Source organism: Myotis davidii, unplaced genomic scaffold (genome assembly GCF_000327345.1).
Source record: "Myotis davidii unplaced genomic scaffold, ASM32734v1 scaffold438, whole genome shotgun sequence".
NCBI lineage: Eukaryota > Metazoa > Chordata > Mammalia > Chiroptera > Vespertilionidae > Myotis > Myotis davidii.
Window position 1 is genome coordinate 2944334 of NW_006290031.1, and position 12817 is coordinate 2957150.

Consider the following 12817-nt stretch of genomic DNA (forward strand, 5'->3'; position numbering starts at 1 on the left):
TTTATGCCTAAGAATAGAATTAAATAGCAGAAGTAATGTAAAAACTAAATATCCTTTGAAGAGAACTATTTACTATTTTGCAATGTTACCTTTACATACTTTCAATGCTAACTTGTGTCTCTTGGCTTATCCTTTGCTGTCAGAGACCCCAGAGCCATATCATAGAAAGAAATGAAAGTTCTCCCCAAAAACCTTCTACCACAGCCATTATGGAGCCTTTACCAAGTTTTGTTATAATTTATATGTATGTGTATTTGTCTCCCTCTCCAAACTGCACTCCTCAAAGGCAGGGGCTATATGTTATTCATCATTGTATCTATCTCTTTTGTGTAGCACAGACCTGGGCAGATAGTAGGTGTTTAATCAACAGTTGTCAAATAGCTAAATCTTAGAGATTAATTCAGGTTTTTTTTAGAAGTTGTTCATGGCTTCCTAATTCTTTCCAAATATCCTTAAACTTTATTTCCTACCAATTTCACTGACTATGATAGTAAGTACAGTACATATGTGAATACTTCCTAAATATATCCACTTAGAGCTCCAAGAGTGCTCTATTATTTGGAATTAGGAGATAAAATCTATGGCTATTTCTGCCATGACACGCAGACTCTCATTTTATTCCTGCCCCTTCTCAGACTTCTCCTTTGTCATGCTTCATCACCTCCATCCACTTAAATGACAACTTTTAAAAATGTTTCAGAAAAGCAACGTCTTTAGAATAGGTAGAAAGCCTCCCAGGGTGATTATTTTGACAATCATTTAGATATAATATGGTATTTTCATGGAAAAAAACATACACAAAGTATGATAAATAAGCAGTCTGAAAAACGAACATTCTCTTTGCTTAATAGTCTCATTTTCAATTCTTTTTTTAAAACAATATATTTTATTGACTTTCCACAGAGAGGAAGGGAGAGAGATAGAGAGTTAGAAACATCAATGAGAGAGAAACATCGATCAGCCGCCTCCTGAATACCCCCGACTGGGGATGTGCCCGCAGCCAAGGTACATGCCCCTGACCAGAATCGAACCTGGGACCCCTCAGTCCGCAGGCCAATGATCCATCCACTGAGCCAAACCGGTTTTGGCTCATTTCCAATTCTTGATATGGAGACCAGACCTTCACAGGTGCAGATTTTTAAAAATTTATAAAAACATAGAACAAGACACACACATATATTTTAAGTTACTGATTTTCTTTTTGTTTTTGCTGAACATTTTATTGGCTATTTAGTCAGATGAGCCCCTTACATGCCCCATAACTAGATTGTTCCCTATTAATATCGTAAACAGAGAAGACTGAGATGAACAGGAAAGCAGGGTTAAAGTTTCCCTTCTTGTCAGTAGTGTCGAAACAGATGTCCTGGATATTACTTATTATTTCTTATTCTTTTGGGTTCTAAATCATTGGTTTCCCAACAGTGACTAAAACAACCACCAGTTCAAATGAAGAATGATCTGCCATTAAAAATTCTATTCCAAAAAAAAACCAACCCAAAAAACTCTTCCATCCCAGCCAGCATGGCTTGGTGGTTGAGTGTCGACCTATGAACCAGGAGGTCATGGTTTGATTCCTGGTCAGGGCACATGCCTGGGTTGCAGACTCACTCCTCAGTGTGGGGCATGCAGAAGGCAGCCGATCAATGATTCCCTCATCATTGATGTCTCTCTATCTCTCTTTCTGTCTCTCACTTTTCTTCTCTGAAATCAATAAAAATATATTAAAAAATTCTATTCCAATTATAAAATAAGGACTGGAAAGACAGCTTAGCTCCCAGAATGTACACACTTGAATGCACACACACACCTTAGGCAAGGCCCCACTTTCTTCCAAGCCATCGGATTCTCTTTGCCTCCGTACTGCATCTGGTGTAGTGTGGGGGCTCGGGCCAACACCTTCTCCACCTTCACAACCACTGTCAGATCCTCCACTGCTTCGGGAAGGACTGGGCTTACGTGTTTTTAAGGAATAGTCACCAAAAAGAGTTCTTCTGCAGGTTGGAGAGGTTGCTGCTTTGGAAATACCTTGTAGCCTACTGAGGATAGGAGAGGTTGTCAAACAATCTAATTTTTCATGTGATCCAGCAAGGAACCAGTCAGCACAAGATAAGCAGGGGCTTGGAGAAGATGCCAGCCGTTCATTTATGCGGCCACCTATTCCTTCCAGCTGTTGAAGAGTTGTTTTGACCTGATCCACATATATACAGTCTGGTCCAGGGTTCCCAATAGCTTTGGATGAGCAGCCTCCAGCTTCTAATAGTACACACAACATATAATGCCTCTATAAGAAAAAAGTTGTTAGTATAGATTTAGCTACATGAAGATATTTATATGCAATATGCTTGTATCAATTTATGAATACTGAAGACATATAGGCATATAGCATAACCATGTGATGATTATTAAAAACTCCTCCCTTCCCTTTCCTTCTTAGATATGCTCAGTGCTTCTTGATCACCCTTGAAAGCAAATCTTGTATTGCCTTGTCCTGATACACCATCAGTCACAACTTATAGGCACATGGAATTCCCTAAGGTATTTTTCTAAGAGCCTCAATTACTAGAAGTCCTTTCATTTATAATCACATATTTATTCTGATTCTATGTTCTTTTTATGTCTCCCTCTATTTCCCAAAACAAATCAGAGGATAAAACCACTATAAAAGTGGGAACAAGCCCAGCCAGCATGGCTTGGTGGTTGAGCGTCGACCTATGAACTAGAAGTTCACAGTTCGATTCTGGGTCAGGGCACATGCCTGGGTTGTGGGCTCTATCTCCAGTGTGGGGCGCGCAGAAGGCAGCCGATCAATGATTCTCTCTCATCATTGATGTTTCTAGCTCTCTCTCTCTCCCTCTCCCTTCCTCTCTGAAATCAATAAAAAAAATATTTAAAAAATGGGAACAAAAGATCTTAAGAACCTACTAAAATCTTATCCTGGGTTTCATTAATATTTCTCCATGGGTATTAAATGGATGCTAAAAAAAAAAAGGAATAAGGGGCATGTAACATTTTCCTGAATACTGATGTTTGATATGTTCATAATTTTAAATGATCATATTTGTGTATTTATTTACACAATAAATGGCAAAAACAAAACCAAACAAAAAAACCAAGAAAGAAACCAACGCAAACTCACCCAGCCAACAATTAGCAAAAAATATCTCCCCTCAGGTTCCTGAAAGACTTCAGTGTTTGAATCTGTAGAAGGTTGGAGGTGATGTCGAGGAAACACTTCTCTCCATATTACCAGCTGACCAATTCTTTGTTTTGCTGCTAAAGGCAGTAGGCCATAGTGGCGACAATATACAGCAATATCAATAAGATCATCCTTAGGCAAATGACTGCAAATCAAATAACCCTTGAATTGAACCACAAAGAACAAAAATCAACCAGTGATATAAAGCAATAATCCCATAATATATTTCTAAGAGTTTTATAGGTACTTCTTCAGTTGGCTTAAGATATCCCAGTTTTAAGACAGAGTAAAAATAATTCCCTCCACCCACTGAGGTCAACTAGAGATCAAATATTTATAATAACTTAAGTCAACAACAGGTAGATGGTAGCACAAAACAAGATCATCTCTGAGTAGTATAAGCCTGAATGGCAAAAGTAGAATAGAACTGAATTCTGAGGATGGAAAGCAGAGAATGAGGAGTTGAAAAATGAAAACACTTAAATTCAATTGACACTTAACTTACTTTAAAAAAACACACATTATTTTTATTGCTGACCTATTACCGATGTCCCCATTCCTACTCGACCCCCCACCCACCCCTACGTAGCCTCCCTTTCCTCTGACCATCATTGCACTGTGTCTACAGGTTATGCATATACTAGAGGCCCAGCGCACGATTAAATCGTGAGTGTGTAGGGTCCCCTGGGCCTAGCCTGCCATCAGGGCCATGTCTGCCACCCTGCAACACTTCACACGCTATGCGGATGCTGCTGGAAGCCTGCGATGTTCCAGGGGTGCTGCCAGTGCCCTAGGGTGTGGGGGTGGGGAGGGCCCGAGAGGTGCTCCATGCACCTCCTGGTGACTGGTCATTTGGTCGTTAAGGCGTTACCGTCATTGGCCTTTTATAATATAGATGTTCTTTGGCTAATCTCTTTACCTTTATTCATCCATTCCTGCCCCTGTCCCCCCTGACAGCTGTTAGTCTATTCCATGTATCCATGCCTCTGGATATTTAACTTTCTTTATGCGGAAGTTTACTACTTAACGTTAAAAGATTTATTAAAAAGATGCATAGTAAAAAAATAAAAATAAAATAAAAAGATGCATAGTGAGTCTGAAGATAAGAAACAAGCATACTACTGCAAAAGGAAACCAGAAACCCCTCTCCCATCTCTTACACACTTGGTTCTTTGAGTAGTTTTTTCTTTACAAATTTACAAATGCTTTAGAACACAATGAAACCAGAAATATTTATTGTCTAGGTACAAGTTTTAAGATCTTAATTTTAGGGTACCTACATTCAGAGGAAAAGAGATAGATACATTTTTCATGTCTGCAAAAGTTTGAGAAAATTTAGGTCATATAGCAGTTGGACATTTATAAAGATTCAAGCTTCAACTTACCTTGTAAAACAAAGAAGACCCTAAAATCGTATACAGCCGCCTCATGTCATAGTAATCCTCAGACTGGGTGGGGGAGAAAACGACAGTGGATTAAAAAATCCTAGTTAAGCAACAACAGTTAAAATGACAATTATATTCTTTAGTAACTGAATTTTCCACAGCCTTTATCAGAAAACAATACATTAGGATATTAGGGTGCAAGGTAGTGTGCAAAGTAAGTATTTTGATTTAAAAGTTTTGTTTTTGTTTCTTATAAGAAACTACTGACTAGAGACATCTAAAAATAAACATAAGATTTGTTACACCATGAGGGATTAAAATAAATGTATCAAGACAAAAAGCATCTACCTACACATCATCTATGATATTTAACATTAACATATATTATTTTTGATAATACAAATTGGTATAACCTATTTGAGGGTCACTGTGTGGTATGTAAAAAAAAATTAAAAAACATACACTTTTTAATAGAATTATTTGTAATGTGCAAAAATTGGAAGTGATTTTTAGCAAAAGAGAATGGTTAACAAAATTAGATGTATAACACAGTATCATACCTGAGTAGTCACAAAATGTTTTAGAATATACTGTTTTGCAAAGAATGCAAGCTGCAGAACAAAATATCACTATGATCTAGTTTTTGTTAAAATGGCACTCCTGATGATACACGTGTTTATTTTCAGGCCCTAATCTGGATCCAGTCACTTCCCTTAGGAGTCATGGTTCTTTGTAGCAAAAAATATTACTTATGCACCATGGCCTGGGTGTGAGTGGTCTTCCTTATTACTGGGGATGGCCTTTTCCCTTAACAGAACTAGGAAATACCACTTTTTTTTAAAGATTAAAAACCATACTTACACTTTCAATTTAAATCCAGATCTACAGGATTTTTACTTAATTTAATCAATATTACATGCATATCCTGTCTCACAAAACCCAGTTCTTAATACTGATGTATATATGTATATGTACATATACATATATATAATTATATATGTAAATCTTTACATATATGTTATGTAACAACTTTTTTTATAAAATATTTTTATTGATTTCAGAGAGGAAGTAAGAGAGAGAGAGAGAGAGAGAGAGAGAGAGAGAGAGAGAGACAAAAAAAGATCCTACCTGCCCTACTCTACTTTTTTAAAAATACATTTTTATTGATTTCAGAGAGAGGAAGGGAGAGGGAGAGAGAGAGAGAAACATCAATGACGAGAGAGAATCATTGATCATCTGCCTCCTGCACGCCCCACAGTGGGGATCGAGCCTGAAACCTGGGCATGTGCCCTGACCAGGAATAAAACTGGTTTATAGGTTGATGTTCAACTGGCCAGGCACAAATATGTTCAACTGAGTAGAAAATCTTAAGGTAAGTCAAACAGACTTTGCCCTTGTCAAAACAAAGACCTAATGTTATGTATTTCAAGATTATTGCATGCTCACTCGCAATATTTTTAGTATGACTGATTTACAAAATGAGAAATCAACACTGTCTTTCCTAAAACTCACTGCTTCTCTTACCAGTTCTGCAAAATCTGCAGCCTCCAAGTCACTCAATGCTGTGTCTAATTCCATCTGTGTGGGGGAGAAAGAAGAGTAACACAAACAATTAACTGATAATTACTTTCAAATCATGGCCATATAAAAGTGTTTAATAATTACTTAAAGAATTGAATAAGTATCTTTCTCCTTTGTATTATTTAGGAACTGTCTCTCCCAGCGGTGTGGCTCTGTGGTTGAGCATCAACCTGTGAACAAGGAGGTCACTGTTTCGATTCCCGGTCTGGGAACATGCCTGGGTTGCAGGCTCGATCCCCAGTAGGGGTGTTCAGGAGGCAGCCGATCGATGATTCTCTGATAATTGATGTTTCTATCTCTCTCTTCCTCTCCCTTCCTCTCTCTGAAATAAACAACAACAACAAACATGTTAAAAAAACAAACAGTCCCAAACAGAACATCTTGTTTTTAAGCTTTGCAATTACAAAAAAGTTAATTTAACATATAGGCATTTTTCAATTAAATCACAATTGAAAACTAGGCTTCCCTATGAATTCAATATAAGATAATTTATGAGATTAAAAAATTGCTTTCAGTTTTAAGTTAGAAAAAATTTTAACATATTAAAATTCTTAGAGGAAAAATCAATCATAATGTAGCTAATCTATTTTGAGTTGTTTTTATTTTTCTGTTTTTTCTGTATATTTCTCAACAGATGGATTCTTAGAAAATATCAACATTCTTCCCTGTCTCTCTCCTATCTATCTATATATTTAAAAGCCTAAGTGACTGGCTGGTAGTTATGACACACAATGACCACCAAGGGGCAGATGCTCCAACCAGTAGCTATGACGTACACTGACCACCAGGGGCCAGACGCTTAATGCAGGAGCTGCTGAGCTGCAGAGGGAGCCTGATTCCGGGTAGCATCACCCAAGAACCGCCCTCTCCCAATCTGGGGCCCCTGGGGGGATGTCAGAGAGCCGGTTTCAGCCCCATCCCCACAGGCCAGGCCAAGGGACCCCACCTGCCAGAGGAACCCCACTCATTCCGCAGAAACCCTTTGAGCCGCAGCGCCGCCTGTGGGAGGTTGGCTCCAGGATGTGTCTGGCCTATCTTGCCCAGTTCCGCCCCACTGGCCACCTTCTAATTAATTTCTTTTCAATGTGCACGAATCCATGCACCGGGCCTCTATTGTTTTGTATAGAAGGACTGTTAATAATTATTCATGGATTAAAACAGGAAGGCAGGTGTTCTCTTGAAATCTGGCACAGCTTATCTACCCAACAGAGTTATTAGAAAAATATATTACTTAGGATTTAGCTTCTGTTTCTATGGAAATTGCCTAAACTCCTTCATGAATTTTTCTCCTCCCTAAAGCCTTCACAATTTAAAAACAATAAACTTAGCAGTTCAATCTGTAATGAATATACATGAATTAAAAACTATTGGCAATGAAAGTTTGTAGCATATGTGCTATTTGTGAAAAATAATCCTCTAAAAAAACCAAGTCCAAGACACTCTCTGCAGGACTGTTTCACAAACTGCGTCTTACTGAGATGACAAAAGCTTTGGAAACATTAGTCATGCTTTTTATTGCTTTTCTTAACCAGACTTATTACTCATTTGTGACCTACATTTTTCTGCATCTAGCAAATACTTCATGCTCTCCTTTCTGCAGCTATAGTTTCTCTCGAGAAAAACTACAGGACAAAAAGAAAATTACCCACTTGTGATTTTTTATTTCAGAAATGTTACTGTTTAATGGGTTGCTGTTCCTGCTAAAGAACTCAATATATAGGCTAATGTACAAGGTTATTAGAATTGTTTCCTCATATTCCTTAAGAGGAAAGGTAAAGTATCTTTTCTCTTAATTATTTCAATGTGCCCGAGGAAAAAGGATTTTTTAAAAAAACAGAACATCTGACAAAAAAAACAAAATAAGGAAATTTTCAAACACCTGGGAAGAACACTGAAGACCTCATTGTATCCTAAACTCAGAACAAGTTAAGTTTTTTTCTAAGTTAAAATAACTTTCCACCTAAATTTATTAGGTATAAGTAACACATGCATATGTTTTCAACTATATATTTGCAAAATTTATTTCAGAGAAAAGGGAGAGAGAGAGAAACATCTATGTGAGAAAGAAACATTGATCAGCTGCCTCTTGCATGCTCCCCAACTGGGAATTGAACCTGGAACCTGGGTTTGTGCCCTGAACAGAAATCAAACCTGACACCTCTTGGTGTACAGGATGAAACTCCAACCAGCTGAGTCATACTGGCCAGGGCTAGATTTTTTGAGGCATAAAAATTCTTAATATTTTTCATTAGAAAATATATAGTCACTAAACACTACTATTTTTTTTAATACAGTAAGCAATTTCAAAGAGAAGTGTGTAAATTATTTGAGTTGCTGGTAATTTTAAGGGCTATTATTTAAAACTTTACATTCACTAGAGACCTTTAGATCACTTTACAGAAGATGTCTATCTCATTTTCCAAAAATTTTGTTCTTACTTTTCTAACCAGACTACAAAATATAGAAAAAGTCTAAGCTATGTCCTCAGTATTTTCTGTGTATTAATCTCACCTACCCAACTGAACTGTGAGAATCCAGAGGAGCCTTTCCTGGATTCCCCAAAACACAACACAAATCCGAGTACCTGGCACAATGAAGACGGATCTCCAGAGAGTAGTGTTAGACTTAACAAGGATAGAAGCAACTAAAGACAAGCAATTGGTATGACTTGAGGCAACAAATTAAAAAATATACACCAGAATTCACAGAGTGAGATCTCAGTTCAATATTCTTTTAGGTTGAGATAAATAAAAGCATTTAATAAAATGTATGCTAAATTAAGAAAAAATGCCAATAAGAAAGAAATCTGAATACAAGAGGTAGCCTTCATGGAATTTATAAGACCAAAACAGGCTCTATTTTAAAATGTCTTAAACTTCTTAGGGGGAAGAAAATATTTACTCTTAACGTATCCAAAGTCTAAAGACATTGTTCCCTAAAACATTAAACACCTCTAGTCTGGCAGGTCTCATGAAATTGCACTTTCTGACTCACGAAATTGGCCTTCTGTCTTTCAGAAGAGAAAAGACCCCCAAAATGGGCATACGACAGACTTTGGAGCCAGTGTCTTTCTATCTTAAAGGTAAAGTTTTCTATTAACTATCTGTCTGTCTATATTGAACACTTACAATCCTATCTAATAAAAGACAAACATGGTAATTGGCGTACGACTGCTCCCCTTCCCATTGGCTAATCAGGGCGATATGCAAATTAACTGCCAGCCAAGATGGCGGCCGGCAGCCAGGCAGCTTGAAACTAACATGAGGCTTGCTTGCTTCAGTGACGGAGGACTCCAACGTTCCCTGCCTGCTGCTGCAGGCCTCGGAGCTGCAACTTTAAGAAACTATGTAACACATATAGAAGCTAAACAAAACCCCAGAAACCCGCTTTAGTCCGTCAGGCTTCAGCCAGCAGGATCGCAACATAGTAAGCAAAGGCCAGAACCCTACTTTCAGCAGCGGAGGCCTAAGAGCTGGAGCCAAGCCTCAAAGCTAAAGCTGGCCCAGAATAAAAAAAAAAAAAGAAAAGAAAAGAAGGAGCGGTTGGGAGCTTCAGTCCCCCCCAGCTGCGAACAGCCATCATCCCCTCACCCAGGCTGGCCAGGCACCCCAGTGGGGACCCCACCCTGATCCAGGACACCCTTCAGGGCAAACCAGCCAGCCCCACCCGTGCACCAGGCCTCTATCCTATATAGTAAAAGGCTAATATGCCTCCCAACACCGGGATCAGCGGAGCCGCAAGGCCTCCTGGCACGGGGATCAGCGTGACAGGGGGCAGCGCCTAAACCCCCTGATTGCCCTGCGGCTCTGTGTGTGACAGGGGGCGGCACCCCAACTCCCCACCCACCACGGGTCCTGCTGTGTGTGTGACGGGGTAGAGCCATAACCTCCCCATCGGCCCTGCCCTGAGTGTGAGAGTGGCGGAGCCCCAACCTCCTGATCGGCCCTGCTCTGTGTGTGATAGAGGGTGGCATCCCAACCCCCTGACGGGCCCTGCTCTGTGCGTGACAGGGTACAGAGCCCCAACCCTCCTGATGGGCCCTGCTCTGTGAGTGACAGGGGGCAGTGCCCCAACCCCCTGATTGGCCCTGCTCTGTGCGTGACAGGGGGTGGCGCCACAACCTCCCCATCGACCCTGCCTTGAGTGTAACAGGGGATGGTACCCCAACCCCCCAATTGGCCCTACTCTGAGTGTGACTGAGGGTGGCATCGCAACCTCCCGATCGCCCTGCTCTGTGCATAACAGGGGGCGGCGACCCAACTCCCCAATCAGCCCTGCTCTGAGCCCGACCAGGGGCTGCACCTAGGGATTGGGCCTGCCCTCTGCCACCCAGGAGCAGGCCTAAGCCAGCAGGTCGTTATCTCCGGAGGGGTCCCAGACTGCGAGAGGGCACAGGCCGGGGTGAGGGACCCCCTTTCCCCCCTGAGTGCACAAATTTTTGTGCACCGGGCTCTAGTTTCTTATAAAAATACTGGTGGATGTAGAATCATCTGTATATATATCACAAACTTTTTAGTTTTTACATGAAAATGGTAATTGTTGGCCTGAGATATCAAAAATTGCAGCAGCAGCAGTTGACAAGGCAGAGACAAAATACAAGTATCAAAAAGTAAAAGTTTCGCCGCTACTGCCACTGCTGTGCACTGACTCTCTGGAGAACAAGCATCCTATCTGGTCATGGCGTCTGTGCCCGACCCTCCTCTCCCAGGTCTCCTCTCTACCTGGGAGGCGTAGGAAGGAAACCTCTGGTTTTCCTGAGAGAAACGCAGAGCCCATGGTTGGCCGCGGCCGCTGCCGCTGCCGTGTGCTGGGTGTGCAAGTACCAGGAGAGCAAGAACTCTGGCTTTGCTCACCTTGGTGTTCCACAGCCTAGCACAATGCCTGACACATTGAGTGTCACAGGGAACTCATCCTATCCTCAGTGATTTTGCAGAATCCATGGTGCCAGCCAACATCCATGACCCCACAGGTATTTCCCTTTCCCAAGTGGTCCAACCTAGGTCTTTTCCCAATAAGGATAGATCTTGTACAAGAATTCTAGTGCCAGCTATTAAAAGAGAATTGGAGTGATGACTTCATTGCCATGTTTTCTGATTCTATTAATGCTGGAATAAGAGGAACATGCGGTCCCCAGTCTTGTCCTGGAGCAGATAGAATGAGCAACTAAATTGAATAACATCCACGCCGCATTGGCAATGTAGACACAGCTGGTGAGACAATTCACAGCTGGGAAGGGAAGAGGATGCCTGGAAAACGCCCAGGGCACCGCGACCACAGGGGCAGCAGCCATGTGAGCAGCCTGCCCCATCCGAGGAGCGGCAGCCTCACGCGGCCTGCTCCCATCAGAGCAGCAGCAGCTGTGCGAGCTGCCCGCCCCCGTCTGAGGAGCAGCAGCTGTGCAAGCAGCCCGCCCCCTGTACGAGGAGGAGCAGCCTCACACACAGCCCACCGCTGTCTGAGAAGCAGCAGTCCTGCAAGCAACCTGCCCCTGTCTGAGGAGCAGCAGCCGTGCAAGCAGCCCGCCCCCATCCAAAGAGTGGCAGCCCCGGCGAGCAGCCTGCCCCCATCCAAGGAGCAGCAGCTCTGTGAGCAGCCCACCCCTGTCCGAGGAGCAGCAGCCACATGAGCAGCCCGTCCCCGTATGAAGAGCAGCAGCCCTGCGAGCAACCTGGCCCCATCTGAGGAGCACCAGTCCTGCGAGCAGCCCATCCCCTTTTGAGGAGCAGCAGCTGCGCAGGCAGCCTACCCCTGCCAGCCAGAGGAGCCACCACTGCTGTGAACAGTGCCCACCATAGGAGCCACCGCCAACTGAGGAGCAATGTCTGCTGCAACCGCCTGAGGAATAGCTACTGCCTGAGGAGCCACTGCCACCCAAGGAGCAGCCCCTGCTCTATTCGACATCTAGATCCTTCAGTGAGAGCAAAAGTGGGAAGACAAAGAAACCCCCAAAGGAAAGAAAAGGAGGAATCGCCAGAAAAGCAGCTAAGTGAAATAGAGGCATGCAATTTGACAGAAAAATAATTCATAATAAGTGTCATACAGATCATAAACCAGAGGGATGAAAAAAATTAACAACTTATATAAGAACCAAGAAGAAATAAAGAGTGATATAGCTGCAATAAAAAACACCATGGAAAGTTTCAACAGTAGACTAGGAGAGGTGGTGGACCAAATTAGCAAATTAGAAGACAGGGAAGCAAAACACACCCAAACTCAACTGCAATTGGAGAAAAAAATTAAAAGATAGGAGGAGTGCCTGAGGGAGTTTTGGAACAACATGATACGAAGCAACATATGAATAATAGGGATGCCAGAATGACAGGAAGAGGAACAAGAGTTAGAAAACCTATTTGAAGAAATAATGTCGAACAACTTCCCTAATGTGGGGAAGAAAATAGTCACACAAGCACAGAGAATCCCAAACAAGATGAACCCGGAAAGATCCACTCCGAGACATATTGTAATTACGATGGCAAATGTACAGGACAAAGAGAGAATCTTAAAGGCTACAAGAGAGAGACAGAATCCCTAACCAGTTTGGCTCAGTGGATAGAGCATCGGCCTGCGGACTGAAGGGTCCCAGGGTTGATTCTGGTCAAGGGCATGTACCTTGGTTGCAGGCACATCCCCAATAGGGAGGCAGCTGATCAATGCT

The 12817-nt window shown here is 41.9% G+C and overlaps 1 protein-coding gene across 1 annotated transcript in view; it reads right to left on the reverse strand.

The window, feature by feature from the left end:
• INTU (inturned planar cell polarity protein) overlaps positions 1-12817 on the reverse strand; it is a 60983-nt gene that overhangs the window by 10465 nt on the left and 37701 nt on the right. The window contains 4 exon segments of the mRNA XM_006762825.2: positions 1802-2281; positions 3137-3358; positions 4582-4644; positions 6106-6159. Of these exon segments, the coding sequence (XP_006762888.1) occupies positions 1802-2281; positions 3137-3358; positions 4582-4644; positions 6106-6159 (819 nt within the window).